The sequence below is a fragment of the Caloenas nicobarica genome, chromosome 1 (assembly GCF_036013445.1).
Source record: "Caloenas nicobarica isolate bCalNic1 chromosome 1, bCalNic1.hap1, whole genome shotgun sequence".
Classification (NCBI taxonomy): domain Eukaryota; kingdom Metazoa; phylum Chordata; class Aves; order Columbiformes; family Columbidae; genus Caloenas; species Caloenas nicobarica.
In genome coordinates this window covers 15,293,234-15,308,216 of record NC_088245.1, presented here as the reverse complement: position 1 = coordinate 15,308,216, position 14,983 = coordinate 15,293,234, and the positions used below count along the sequence as shown (strand labels likewise).

Sequence of the window (14,983 nt, the reverse complement as noted above, 5' to 3'; positions counted from 1 at the left end):
TTCAAACCCACCTGGACACATTCCTGTGTGATCTGCTCTGGGTGAACCTGCTTTAGCAGGGGGGGTGGACTGGGTGATCTCCAGAGGTCCCTTCCAACCCCAACCCTTCTGTGATTCTGTGAAGGATGGTGCAGAGATGGTTCCCACCAGGTCATAAAACCACCATGGTGTCGGGGCTGAGGCTTTATGAGCAGAAAGTCAGATAACGCCATCTCGGCCGGCCTCCATGTCCAGGAAGGTTCCTGGCCACATTCAATTTACTGCAGTTGAAGCATCTTGGGAAACTAAGGTTTTCTTCTGCATTTTATACTACGTTATACACTGCATTGATAAGGCTCTAGAAAGATAAGAAGTCTTTAAAAATTAAACTGAAAAATTCTTAAAGTAAATCTTAAACCTGATTTTAAAAAAAATCTCTCTGTGAGAGCCAGTTATTTCACAGCCCAAGTATTTGAAAGTCTGGACTTGTCAGGTAGCCTATAGGAAATCCTTTTCTTTTGGTTTCTCTGTGATATTGTTTTTCCAGGATGAGCTGACAACATTGCAACATCTTTCTCAACTGATATCCTCATGTGCTTCATATTCCCCTGAAATCGTGCTCCTGTTGCAGCCCATAGTGTGACGGGCAGGTGTGGGCAGTGACCGAATTTATTCCCTGCCTCTGGACACAGCGAGGAAAGGGCAGGGGTCAGTGTGTGCCTGCTCGGTTTGCTCCTGTTAAATGTCAAGTGCTGAAGCAGTCTTGGAGGGAAGAAGTTAAACATGAAGCTACCAAACTACCGTGCCAGAATACACTTGGCTTTTTCTACATGAAGTTGGGCTTGGCTTGCATCAAAAAGAGAACTCACCCTTGCGTTTGGAAGTGCTGTGAACTTTTAGAATAAGGATTTGTGAACTATCTTCTTTCACCGAGTAGCATTTGCATTCAATGACATTAAGAAAGGCTTTTTTATTTACATAGGCTGCTTGAGATTTGTTTGGTTTGTGTTTTTCTTTTCTAGAAAATTTAATTCGGTCAGATGATAACTGAATTAACTACATAGCAACACTTTAATTTTATTATGCCTTCTATTTCAGATTTCACTTCTCATTGCTGTTTGAATTTTCTTTAATCTATACTTTTTTGTAATTTTTGATCTAAAATATACAATCTACCCAGTGCATTTCATTGCTTCCAAATTCCTAACAGATTCTTTAAGAACATGTACTGTGTCTCATTTGGCAGACAAATAATACCTGCTGGACCATCTGTATTTGTGTACAATTATTCCACCCAAGTACACAAGACTTCCTTTCTCACCATTTAGAATGAGAACTATTTGTACTGTTGAATAGATTAATTTTTATGTTGTGGCCTGTTGTCCATGACCCGGATTTGAGTTATAAACCTGTCATGTGTCAGGACTCATTATCCACTGATTGCATAAGCTATTGTTACTGGGATAAATTTAGAATTCATCTGAAAATCACAATTAATCATTTGACCAGCTCTACAAATGAGGTCGGCCAACGTCTACCGACTCTAAGTTCAAGTTTGCTGCCAGACTTTCTTCTGAGTTTCAGCTGCCTTTATTTGTTTTATAATCAGAAATATCTCATTTCAGATTCAAATTACTTTGTATAGTTAGCTCACTAACTCAAGTGTGTTGGCATGTCTTTTAAAGACTAACGTTATCCTAAATATGTGCATAGAAAATAAACTAGTAAGAACTGAAATAATTACTATTTATATTTTCCTTTGTTTTCTCAAAAAAGCAGGATTTTATACTTAGATATTGCTTTCAAGATAATTGAACTGACTCCTAAAATGTTTTTTCTAAAATATTTTTGTTTTTTTCAAGTCCAATAATGCTTCAGGACAATTTCCATCTGGTGGTAATAGTTCTGTTTATTCTGGAACATCTTGGTTTATATTATGCCTCTGTGTCACAAAATCTATTGAAATCATGCAAAACACTGATTTCTCTGCCAAAGTCAATAAAATTACTACTTGTTGAAGAAAACGGTAAACAACAGAACTTCATAATGGTGTCAATAACACATCCTTTGTCAACAGTTGGGAAATCTGGAACCTTCAAGAAAAATAAAGAAGAAAAAAAAAAAGTAATGCATGCAGCTCAGTTGTAGAATTAATTATGCATAAACTTCTAATGAGATTTGGTTAGCAATGTAAACAATATTTGTAGCAGCATCGGCTGCACAGCACCATAGCAGAATTAGTTCGGCGTGTAGAGCGGATGCTGCATTTTATCCATCCATCAGATAACTTGACACATTTTAAAGCTTCCTTAATTTTCAGACTCAGTGTGCTGCAACAGGCCCTGAGAAACTTGGAGCTGGTATATAGCTCTGGGTTGATCCTGAGTCTCATTCAGGGCGGTGTAGTATATTTGGGAGTTCCCAAGGGATTTTGTCCTATCCTGCATTTTCTGCTAGGAGCCAAATTCTCCTGCTCTTTTTGTTCAGAAAACGCCTAGGATATTTTTCTGAAAGGGAATTCCCTTCCTTTTTGTTTCAGTGGGGCATCTGATGTCTTTTATATAGGACAGCTTTTTGCGGGGAATCTTTTATTAATTTAGCCTTTGCGTAGGGAGAAATCCCTAAGGTAGCTGGGAAAATGGTATTTCCCACTCCTCAGCTGCCTATTCCTGTCCCCAAACTACCTCTTGTTTTGTGCCAGCATAAGCTTTTTCACATCAATTTGGTACAAAAAAATAACTTATTCTTGAGGTTAGTTTTCGTCCTGATCTGTTCAAATGTGGGACAAAACTGCAGAGAACAGTGCAGCTCCGGATGGAGTATGTTTGTTTAACTGCTAGTGCCACCCAAGCAGCACATAGAGCACTAGAAAACACAGCAATTGCCTGAAGTACTGATGGACAGATACGGCCTGAAAGTGGCATGATATGGTCCAAACTGAACTTACCAGGTTAGTTCTCATAGATCTCATAGAAATGAAGGGAGAGGGCATTTTGATTTCTAGATTCATCAAAAAGTAAATTAATAGTAGCACTAGACATGTGTGCTTTACCATAAGATATAGCTCGCATGTAGTAGTAAATACCGGGCTTTAGTGAGGCTAATGTATATTGAGGGATGCTACTGATGTCCACACCAACCTTAAGTGGTCTAGTTGAAGAAGAGAATAAGTTTTACCTCCTTTTGTCCATGCCTTCCACTTGAAATCAATGCTTATGGTATTCTTAATGTGTTCCCTTCATCCAAGAAATTCTATTTGGTTTCACAGACGACAAACATAAATTAATAAAGATTTATTATATTAAGAATTAACCTCCTTATCCTGAAAAAGGGTAATTTCCACGGTGTGCACTATCACAACACGCCACTAGATGGTAGAACAGGATTCTGTCTGCACAGTTCTGCAGCCACTCAGCACTCCCAGATAAAAACCCTTCCAGTAAAGCAACTAAATTAATTCTGGCTGAAGATTCCTAAGTCTACAGTGTAATTTAGAATTTTTATTCCACGTGCATACATCATATTCTTTGTCCTTTACAGTTAATTGTTATGTTCCAGCACTTTGTCTTCAGCAATGACTTTCCAAGGTGTATTTACAGAACTAGGCACATTTCAGCATACTGTACAGGGGAGCTCCCACAGCTACCTAGTTAACACCTACAAAGTGATGAGCTATGAAAATTAAGCCACAGGATTCGTTTGTAGATTGTGATCCCCCATGGAAATCACACTGCCTTGGAGGTAAGAGCAGCTACAAGAAAGCTCTGCTCCGAAGCATCCGCCAGAGGAGACACTGCCCCTCTGGGAAGGGCTGCCAAACCTCCTGCCCCTCGGAAACGTACACAGAAATGGGGCGCAGGGGGCATGACTGCCTGCCCTTCGGTGGTTTCCATGGGGATCAAGGAGAATAACAAGAATTTTTACACATGCAGCAGTAGAAAATTACAATTCAGGGCAGCAAGGATACTAATAAGCAATGTAAGTCTTCAGAAGAAACTAAGCTGCTATGAGTAAATGAAATAAAGGTGGTGTAAAATGCTGGAAACTTATTTTAAAAATTGTGATAGAGTGTCTCAGAAAATCTAATTTGTATTAACCACAGAACTTAAAATCTGCTGGGATATGATAGATGAATGGCACACGCAATGAAAAAATGTCTCAAGGACTTTTAGCAAGAGACGACATTAAACAAGGATTTCAAAATCTTGGAGAAAAGACAAAGGGGTGCCACAGAAATTGTTATTAGAGAGCCAAAAGATAAATAGATGGAATAATAATATACTAACAAGTCAAAAGAAGAAAGACTTAAACCAGCAGAATGCAGAAGCAAATAAAATTATGCAAAGATACTAGAAAACAGACAGATGGCTAACAAAACGGACAAGAACTACCCAAAGACATCTATTTGGCAGATGAGATTTATTGAATTTGGGAGGAAGAAAAGCACTTTCCCCACCTGGAGTTTCCAAGTTACAGCAGGCCTGTTGCACAGACAGTGTTGTGGGCAGAGCGATCCCGTGCAATGGTGTCTCCCCTGGAAGATAAGTGTTAACTTCATCATCCACTCTCGCTTTATGTATAAACACAGAGCTCAGGACTTCCCTGAATTAATCCTTGTTTGGACTGTGTAGGGGTTTAGGATGGGAAAAGGACACGGCGAACCATCACGTTTTTTCCACTGCTATCACAAGCAACAATACCACAACTATTCTGACTCCCTCTTAAAACATCTTCCAGTGTTTGCCTTCTGCTGGAAGACATTTCCAAAATCTCATACTTACACTTTATGTTCAGCATAAATTATATTCCTTGATTATATGCAGCAATCCCTGTAGTAAAACGGTCTTTTAATATAAATCTCTGCCTTCCCTGTGTCTATTCCTTGGTGTACTTCAAGCCAGCAGCAATACCTTCAGAAACCCTTCATTTTGCTAAGCTAAACCACCTGAGTTCTTTCAAGTCTAAGCAAATGAGCTTGAGCTCTCCATGACCCTTAATCACCCAGGTAGTTCAAATTAATCTTCCCAAGCATTAGTAAAGGAGTCTGCGGCACAGTGCTCCAGAGGAAGCTCGCTCGCTCCTGGCACAGGGGCACTGGCGCTTTGCTGTCTCTGCTGGGGACAGACCCCCAGGACAGCTGGGGATCCCACTGTTCTCTCCCACATCCTTCCCAGACACCATGAGAGCAGCTATATTAACCCCACAGTTCTGTCCTCCTTTTTGTTTTCCAAAGAATGGGACTCAGTATACTGAGAAATTATTTCTGTTTTCTCACTAATAATACCCACTTTTAGTTTAAGAGCTACAGGTTACCTAGTTTCTAATTACATCAGTGTTTCACATCAGTTTTATATCCTTGTAGAGTCATCAAGTAACAGGTCAAATATCTTGCAGAGCTTGGAAGTATATTACAGTGCCAATGATTATCAGCCCAGTCTTTTGATCATCACTGATTAAGCATTGGCTAATCAGCAAAAACTAACTCCCAAATGACCATGCATCTTGAGACTAACTATATTGTTCTAATTTAATGCTCTGTCAAGAGGGTTCTGCATCAGTCACCCCATCTTTTTTCTTAGGAATAGTGATAAATGGATAGGCCTATATTGCCACGACATCAGACATCTGGCTCTTGACCAGAGTTTCAAAGATGACCAGCAATCATTGTTCGTATCATGAGAGCTCCTTTATCAGCCCTGTCCAAACTGGGGCTGCTCAGTACTGACAACTGATATAAAAGCTCTAGCAGATGTGACTCAACACTCCCCTGAGCCCTGCTGGAGTGGAAAGGATTTGTTATTAATTAGCATATTAATAGTTTCCTGCACTTTTTTCCCTCAAATACAGAATATAATATTGGTAATTTTCTTTTTTTTTTTTTTTTCAGTTGATTCCATCATTTCTGTCTGTTCACTTTGGTGTAATCTCTTTTCTTTCTCCTTTGTTTCAAAAATGGATTGCTGTTGCCTGCAAGTCTGCAGACCATATACTGGTCGTTCAGTCCATTTACTTTCTTATCACTTTTCTGCAATAGGCTGCCTTCTAATTTATATTCATTATTGCCAACTTCTCCTTTCTCCCATTTGTTATACAATTTTTATACTTCTGTCACTTTCTCTCTAAGCCAAACTGATTTTCCAAGCAAAATAACCCTCTTTTTCTGTAGTGGGCTTTTTCAATGCTCTTAAACAGTATACAGTCTACCTGCTTAAATTCTTCCTTGCAGAGATTTGATATAGAATTTGATTTCAGCATATGAAATTGGCCCTGTGGAAGTACTATCTATATTTAAAGTGTTTGATACCACTTTGGAACGCAATCCACTAGTAAAAATGTTCCAAAATACTTTTAACCCCAGCAGAGAGAGAAGTTATATGGAATGAAAAATTAAGAGCCTTTTCCAATTTTGAATTAATGAGCCCACAGCTAGTACATTATATATAGTTCAGAGTACATCCATACCAGACATCTGACACCTGTAAAGACTTGGGGTGGGGCGGGGGGGAGGAATATCAGTCAGGGGCTGAGAGCAGTTTTGAAGAATGCTTTAAATAATTAAATATTTTTAACTACTGACAAGAGGAAAATGAGAGAAATCTAACAAGGGCCTATATGTATTTTTAGGGAGATACATTGCTTATAGGGTTTAAGTAGAAGACAGGGAAGAGGGAAGACAGAGAAAAAAATACTGAGACATATTGGATGGGGGGCAGGGAATTGCTTGGTTCATTTACACTGAACCAAGATGTTATATGTCACTTATATATGGAACAGTTTTTCTTGGGCATGGAGGATGCGGAGATGACAAGCAAATAGATATTCCAATTTTTATCTTGGTCTGTTTCCTTTTTTTATATTCCTATTTCACTTCTTAAAGGCACTGGCTATTCAGGCAGCAAAGGTAATCAAGGTGGCTCAAACACCCAGCACTGCTTGTCTGGATCATGGGGCTTTTTTTGTGAGATTCATGTAGTATATGGAGAGCAGGATGCATAGTCTCCTATAGCCTACATTTTCTCAGTTCAGCCATTGCTCATTTAATTCGGGGAAAATACCATTGAATTATGACAGATCCTTACAAGATCAGAGGGCACTTCACCTGCTTGAGGGCATCCAGCTGCTTTAGGAATACCACATTAAATACAGAAAAAGCACTGTCAGTCTACAGACACTCCTCCATTGGAATTTAGTCCTACAAGACCTGCACAGTGCAAACTAAAGCTGTTTTTAGTTGTGCCATTGCAATATCCCCAAAAGAAAGACCTTAGGAGACTTGAATATCTCTCTGTAGTCTTGTTCCCTAATCTGAACCCAGTGTTCAACTCCATTGACTTCAAGGGGAATTAATTTTAGCACCAAAGATCACATTACTGTTCTCCCCTTGCAACATCAGTCAATGACATATTTTATGAATACAAATTGTAAGTTCATCATCATTAGGGAAATAACTAGTTTCATTGTCTTACACCTTATCTTGGACAGCCTTTGCTGAAATGATGAGGGGTCTGGAGCATCTTTCTTAGGAAAGACTGAGAGCGGGGTCTGTTCAGCCTGGAGAAGAGAAGTTGAGAGGGGATCTCATCAATGTTTATAAATCTCCCAAGGGTGGGTGTCAAGAGGATGAGACCAGACTCCTTTCAGTGGTGCCCAACGACAGGATGAGGGGCAATGGGCACAGACTGAAGCACAGGAGGTTCCATCTGAACATGAGGAGAAACTTCTTTACTTTGAGGGTGCCAGAGCCCTGGAACAGGCTGCCCAGAGAGGTTGTGGAGTCTCCCTGTCTGGAGACATTCAAACCCGCCTGGACACATTCCTGTGCGATCTGCCCTGGTGAACCTGCTTTAGCAGGGGGGTTGGACTGGATGATCTCCAGAGGTCCCTTCCAACCCCAACCCTTCTGTGATTCTGCGAAAGCACAGGATGATAGCCCAGGCAGACGGCTCTGTCCCTCCAGCACTAAAGGGCTGATGGTGCTGTGGAACAACGCATTTGCAGGAGCTAGAGCTTCCTCAGGCGTGTGTCAAATACCACATCAGATCCCACAGAGGAGGTCCAGACCCTCACAGACCTTGTCAACTTCTTTTGCAAATGCAGACTGGTGATTTAGGTCCCTCTTACCCTGGGGGTTCCCACTCCTCTGATACCCTGCTGTGATTTCTAACAGTACAAAGAGTGTTTTAGTAGTCTGCTGCAAGGAACAGCTGATCTTTTTTGTGCTTCGAAAGCCTGCATACATCTGAGAATGTTCTACCCCCATGACAGAATTAAGACAATGCAACATTTTAAAAATTAAATTCAACATACGCTTGATGACACCTGTACACTCTGCTAGAGTCCTGGGAGGCTTGGCACCTTGCTCCCAGCTCCCTGAGTGCTTGCAGAATGGCCTTACACTGCCAAGGAGAGCTTCACAGGTAGCCCTTGCCAGACAAGTGCTCTCACCCTTCACTGCACTCTGCACCAGGTGTGTTATATACCCACAAACACATAGCCTTGGATACTTCAAATAGACAGGCAAACTAATCATCATTTCTAATTAATTAGTTACTAATCTGTAAGTTGATTTTAACAGCAACCTCATACATTAATAACCACTGTAATAGCGGTGCTGGCAAGCCTACAGTTACATTAGATTTAAAAGACATTTACAGATACTGGAATTAATAGAATCACTCATACTAATTCATTATATTTTGAGGTATCAACAACCGGATTTTCATGTAATAAATGAGGCTATTCTATTAATTTTAAAAGTTCATATAACCCTCAAGGACAGGCACGTCAGAATTTGACAAGTGGGGATTGACCCTATTTTGTGTGTGCAGTCTATGTTATGCTCACAAGCGCCAATGAGAACAAAGCAGGAGTCACCAGCCAGGGAGGAGGCTGCCAGGCTGGGCACCAGCTGGAGCTGTAATGTAGCAGTGAAAGAAAGGAAAGAGCCATCCTTTCCACAGCTTTAAACTTGGACTACCTCCAGGAGCCTGTAGCAGCAGGTAGATCTCAGCGCCTCTCTTGCTTGTTGCGCAGAAAGCTAGGGTCGAAAATCCGCCTTGAACAGAGAAGCAAACTGTGTGAGAACGTCCCACCCTTCTGCCAACGTTTTGCAGCACGGCAGCCCCAGGCCAGCTCTAAGACTGACTCTGTTACCATTCTCACATGCATTCTCCAACCTGGAAACTCCCTCATGTATTTCCACTCATAGAGCATCTCACCTTGTCAGCTCCCCATGAGAAGCTTTTCATCACTACCCTCCAGAAACCACCCGGATTGCTTGTGACCTGCCATGTTGCCGTTCCAGTAGGTACTTAAAGGTCCCCTTGAGGAGCAGGACCACTTTCTGGTTATCTGAAGAAGGTCTCCTCTACTTCTTCTTGATCAGGTAGTTTGTAGTAGGCAGCCGCACTAGCATCACCCATGTTGGTCTGCCCTCTCTCTAATCCTAGCCCACAAACTCTCAGCTGGCTCATCATCCATTTCCCTGGCCCACAGACAAGGTCCTCCATGGCAGTAGCACCTACCCCACACACCTGGGGCCTGGCCTCTGATTTGGGGCTGAGGAACCCCAGTGCGAGGTAACCATGGGTGGGGCCATCCCCAATGTATGTGGTGGGCGTGGCAGGGAGGAGCGCAGGGGCTGGCCCTATAGGGACGTGTCTGCGGAGGGCTGCATCTGTGGGTTGGTGGATCTCTGCAGGTTGCTCTGGTGTCTCCCAGAATGGCTCCATTGAGGGTGGACTTTGGCTTGCTCATGGAGCCCTTGGGTTTCATTAAGGTCCTTGAGTGGGTGAGTAGGGCTGGGAAGGCCTTGTTCTCCTTGTGGGGCTGTTTCTCCTTCTTTCCCAGGCTTGGCTTTGCTCCTGTGCCCTGGCTGGGTAGGGCTGCAGAGGTGTGTGCTCGTGGGCTGCCCGCTCCCTGCCTCACGTCACTGGTGGTAGATGTTCAACGCAGAGCTGCTCCTCAGCCTGGTCCTCTGGCTGGGAGGAAAGAAAACAGTCCTGCAGATACGTAATATCTATGTGTTCGTTACAAGCTTTGCTGAGCAGCTTGTGCTGCTGTGTGTTCTGTTTAGGATTTTGTTAGGGACCAAAGGAAAAACAAGAGCTACTCAGAGAGTCAAGCTGATGTGTGATACTCTGAGCATGTAGCTTCTAGCTACTCTAAGTATACTGTTGCGGATGTCTGAGACTCCGAAAAATACTTCCTTTACCAACTACAAGAGGTACTGTGATGGCTTTTAGCATTACAAACAAACAAAAAATACTTTTAAATTGGCTTTTGTTAGTGGTGTTGCTCACGTGTTTTGGATTATAGAAACTCAACACTTTCATCACTTTCATATTCATCAGAGTTAGTGCCTATTTCTTGCTTTCATTAGCTGTTTCAGCTAAAATGTTGAACTCGTTTCCTTTGAGCTCTAGTGGTGTGTACAAATATGTCTATGTATCAATTCCGACAGATTTTTTCCATCTTTGCTTTTGCCACATGTGGAGGCTTTCAAGGTGAAACTACCCTTCTAGTTTCCTGCAAAGATGTGGTAAACAAAACAATTACAGCTGCTTTTGCTTATCCATTCAGGTAAGTATTAGCTCTTCACTTGTCACTCATACACTAAGTATTTCTTATTCGCTTTTCTTCCCAATCTGTGTCTCTATGAATATGTACTTACTGCATATATCTGAATGAACATGTGAAACTTGTAGCTTGCTCTGTAGTAGCAATAAATAAATATTTAGTTGTAATTGTTCAAAGCATTGTTGTTGTCAGTGGCCTATAAAAAGAAGTAGGTAGAAAAGGCAATAGGCTATATTACTGCTTTCTATCACTCTACCTTAGGCTCTGTCCTAGCAGTGTATGAACAGAAGGTAGTTAATAAGCAAAATAATACAATTAATTTTAACAGTCTATGTCGTTATCAATTTGTAATTGCTTTGGAGGCCCAGATTATCTTTTTTGAAGACTGAATGGAAAATACTTTTCAGTTTATTTGATTATGATCTTGGTGAGACTGTTGAGTATGTAAAGACTATATATTCCACTGTCACTGTAGTGCTCTTGTAGAGGCCAGCTCCTTGCCCGGAGCACGAGGAGGAAAGCTTTGTCTTTGTTATCACAACTGCACAGTTACAAGTGTGGAGTTGAAGTTCTGTATGTGTTTGGTAAGCATAGGTGTAAGTATAGAAATGGATTCAGAGGCCAGAGAATAAAAACTACTATAGAAGCCTGTAATTTGGTCACAAGACCCAGTGTTGTAACAACACTTGGAGGAGAGACTAGAAATATGAACTGATTCTGTGCTGATCACAGGTTTTGTTAAACTTCTGTGCTTCAAGGCTCAGTTCTTGCATTTTCTGTAATACAACTCGGTGCCTTTTAAGTCCTGATCCCTTCATTTAACTGCCAGTCTCCAAAATATTGTTGTTAAGTCTGCTTCCAAATCGGAGTTTCTTTTTTCAGTGCCTCTAAACATAAGATTAAAGATTCTTCTCCTGAATTTTCTACTGTGTATCTCAAAGAAGGATGGGGAACGATCTTCAGATAATCTTGACAAATCTTTGCATTGTATAACTGATACATTATGCAAACACGAATTGTCTTTTTGAGTAAACTTACACAACGAGAATGCTAAAGAACTGTTATTGTGAAGCATAACTACACGAAGATTCCACTGCAGAGTAAAATCTAACTACATGAAAGACATAATCTTTGCAGGTTGAATACTGTTGTATTCAGTGCACCAGACCCAAAACGCTGTGGTGGTACTTGGACTGACGTCTATCTCGTGGGCAACTTCTCCTCTTCTGTACAGTTCTTTATTACACTTGCAGTGTTGGCATTCCTCTACTGTATGGCTGCCCTTGTGGTATATATTGGATATAAGCATGTGTATCAGCAAAACAGCAAGTTTCCACTAACTGTAAGTAACACTAAGATATTGTAATGTTTTGCCCTTGAAACAGCAAAGATATGAGAAATACTGCTAACACAAAAATGTCGGAAAAACTCATGAATATTCAGTAGTTCCAAAAGCCAGTTGTACCATGAACACAAATCTCTCAGACTAGCGACTACAGCACTCAAACAGAAAAAGGGACCCCAAGTCCCTGAACATCCATGGCATCATACCTTATGCAGTTATTGAAGCAAAGAGTGGAATGAAGTTTCACCTTTTCAGGTGAACAGTGTCTTCATTGCAACTTCTCCTTTGTACAGGGTATTTGAATTCTATACAATTATATACAATATACAATTGTTCGATAGGTGGAGCCTCCTCTGTTACTCTCTGGGAATTTTCTGTGTGTAAAGCATGTGCATGCACATGCAATTAGCCGAGGGAAATGGTTATGTTGTAAATTTTGGTCACCTTAAATACCAAAGCCTTGTTCCTCAAAATGAGACATTTCAGAGCATGCCCAGAAACAGACTTAGGCTAAAATTTGGCTTGAAAGGTCACTATCAGCCATCCGGACTTAAATCCCCTGCACTCCTTCCCCCCTGCCACCCCCACTTTACTAAACTTTGACTTAAATTTTTATAACATAAGTGCTAGGCGTCTGATTTCTACAAACTAATTTCTTACAAAGGATAATATTGCTTATACTGGATAGATGCAAAAGGCATACACAGTTTCGTAGCTGATTAGCCACACAGATTATAACTTGTTGTAATTATAGCATTGTTAATGGCTAGGTTTGCTTGTGATCATTAGCACTGATGCAGTTATTTTGGTGATATAATTGATTCTGTCTCTGCCTTACTCTTTCATGTACATTCATGAAAATTTTTTTTAACCTAACAATGCGTACTTCTCTTCCGCAGGACTTGGCTATCACTGCCATAACAGCCTTTCTGTGGCTGGTCAGTACTTTTGCTTGGGCAAAGGCACTTGCTGACATCAAAATGTCCACAGGGGCCAGCGTTATTGCAGGAATTGAAGCTTGCAAAGCACCAGGAACAACTTGTCGCTTTGCTTCTGTGACCAGTATGAGAACTCTGAATGTGTCTGTGGTATGTGTATCTTCTGCCATAAGGGTACAATAAATGTGTCAGAAAGTAGCCAATGGCACCTGAAAGCCCTGTTCTACTGATTGCATGTGTTGCTTTAAGATTGCTTTATGGCTTATCAGTCATTCGGGCCCGTTAATACTGTGGTAAAACACTGATCAGGTTTTTTTTTCTTTAAAAGTAAACTTGTTTCCTTAAAAATGAAGAGAAACAACTTGTAGGATCTGTCTCTAAAGCTGTTGGATGCAGTATTTCCAGACACATTTGAGTCTCCGTGTTATTTCTGCCTCTAACAGAGAGCACCTTAAAATATGTTACTGAGCCACCCAAGTGGTTCATTGATATAAGTAAGGAGGAAACACTGTGCTTACTGCTCTACCTTTTGATGCAGAACCTAGCTTTTTAATCCACTGTGAGCATTTCTACACATCAAATAGAGGTTCCTTGTAATACAATGATATAAAGCTTGTGTTCATTGAAAAAAAAACTATTCACAGCAGAGCAAATGAGGCTTGTTGTATGAGCTTTCTACTGAGTCCTACTCTTCAAAACTCTGGCCGTTATTCATTAGCACAGTAATAATTAAGCATGTGCTCTGGATGTGCATATGCAGAAGTGCTAAGTGACCAAGAAGAATTTGTATAATCCCATCAAAGGACAGTGTAAATTGACTATCTGATTTCCAAAGAAGTCTGTTTAAAACAGCTTGTAATATTCTAAAGCATGTGGAAACATGTTGTCCATACTAAAGGGATGCCAAAGATAGCAGTTGTTTCTGACTTGCCTTGAAATCGTATTCTGTTGTGGTTTGGTCTGGCTTTAAAAAAGTGTGTGTGTTGTGTTTTTTCTTCTTTACCTACAGGTGTTTGGCTTGCTTAATATGGTTTTATGGGGAGGAAATGTTTGGTTTGTATACAAGGACACCAACTTGCACAACCGATCAAACAGAATTTCTCAAATTACAGGAGTGTATTCAGCTCAAAGAGGAATATAAAAACAAGGTGACATTTTGAAGTACTTTCACTTTTACATCACACTGCCAAGAGCACGGAGCCATCAGGATTTATTTCAATAATAACTGATAATACTTGGTACAAACTGCTGGTTCGTACTATGGTTTGATACAAGGTCTTGGATATTCCATTTGAAGTGTTTAATTATCTTGAAATACATCATGCCTTTCAAAGCTGTCCAGCTTTTAATTACAGTTTTTGAAGAGCAAAATGTTGAGGTTATCTGTATCCTGACCCTTTCAGGTTGTTAAGTTAGCCTTACAGGAGGAATGAGTGAGAAGCAATTGCATTTGAGTTATTACTGCAACTTCTGTAGTTCTAACAAGGTTTGGCTGAAAAATGCAATGTAAATGTCAAAATAGAATTCAGTTTCTTCCTGTCACTGATACCTTGTAAAAGCCATCTGAGTAAAACTCATAGCTCTGAGAGAGTTGCCAACATCATATGTTGTTTCCAGATATTCTATTCAGATTACTGTATCAAATCTGCTGATAGGAAAAGCATATTAAATACAGGAATAATGTCCCATGTAATGCCTCAGGACAATCTCTGAACTCATTTAGCAAAGATAAGTGTGTATACGTATGCAATTGATTACTTAAACGCTTTAAAAAAAAGTATGTAGAAATCAAAGCTGAGAGATTCTAACTATTAGTGTCTGGGCTTCTGTGGATTTTTTTTTTGAGGTGTATGAACAGTGCTTGTGTGTGAAAGTCATATTCAGACATCTCCAGTTCTGTCCTAATTCCTCATTGATGTCGTTCAGCTTACTCAATGGGAGCAGTATTTGATTCTTCTCATGTGGACCTCTTAAGATATCTGGCTCCCTGTAGTGCTCAGAAAATGTTTGTTTTCACAAATCTAATAAACAGTTTAAATGAAAAATGATCTGAAAAAATGTTTAGGATTAAAAGGGACATAATTAGGGTCTGTGCGATGTACTCACTACTATTCAGTGTGCCAGAGCTACTGAATTTCTTATA

The 14,983-nt window shown here is 40.5% G+C and overlaps 1 protein-coding gene across 1 annotated transcript; it reads left to right on the top strand.

Moving 5' to 3' along the window:
* The first annotated feature begins 9,700 nt into the window (after positions 1–9,700).
* Positions 9,701–13,981, top strand: SYPL1 (synaptophysin like 1). The gene is made up of 5 exons (XM_065657579.1): positions 9,701–9,769; positions 10,442–10,560; positions 11,695–11,899; positions 12,802–12,990; positions 13,850–13,981. Exons 1-5 carry the CDS (start codon positions 9,701–9,703, stop codon positions 13,979–13,981), a joined length of 714 nt encoding a protein of 237 aa, XP_065513651.1.
* The last annotated feature ends 1,002 nt before the right edge of the window (positions 13,982–14,983 follow it).

Bases quoted from the DNA above. Each gene is read 5' to 3' on its own strand.
- SYPL1 (XM_065657579.1), top strand. From the start codon at position 9,701: ATGGCTCCATTGAGGGTGGACTTTGGCTTGCTCATGGAGCCCTTGGGT. The intron at 9,770-10,441 runs GTGAGTAGGGCT...CAATTCCGACAG, and splicing joins TCATTAAGGTCCTTGAGTGG to ATTTTTTCCATCTTTGCTTT. The intron at 12,991-13,849 runs GTATGTGTATCT...CTTTACCTACAG, and splicing joins GAACTCTGAATGTGTCTGTG to GTGTTTGGCTTGCTTAATAT.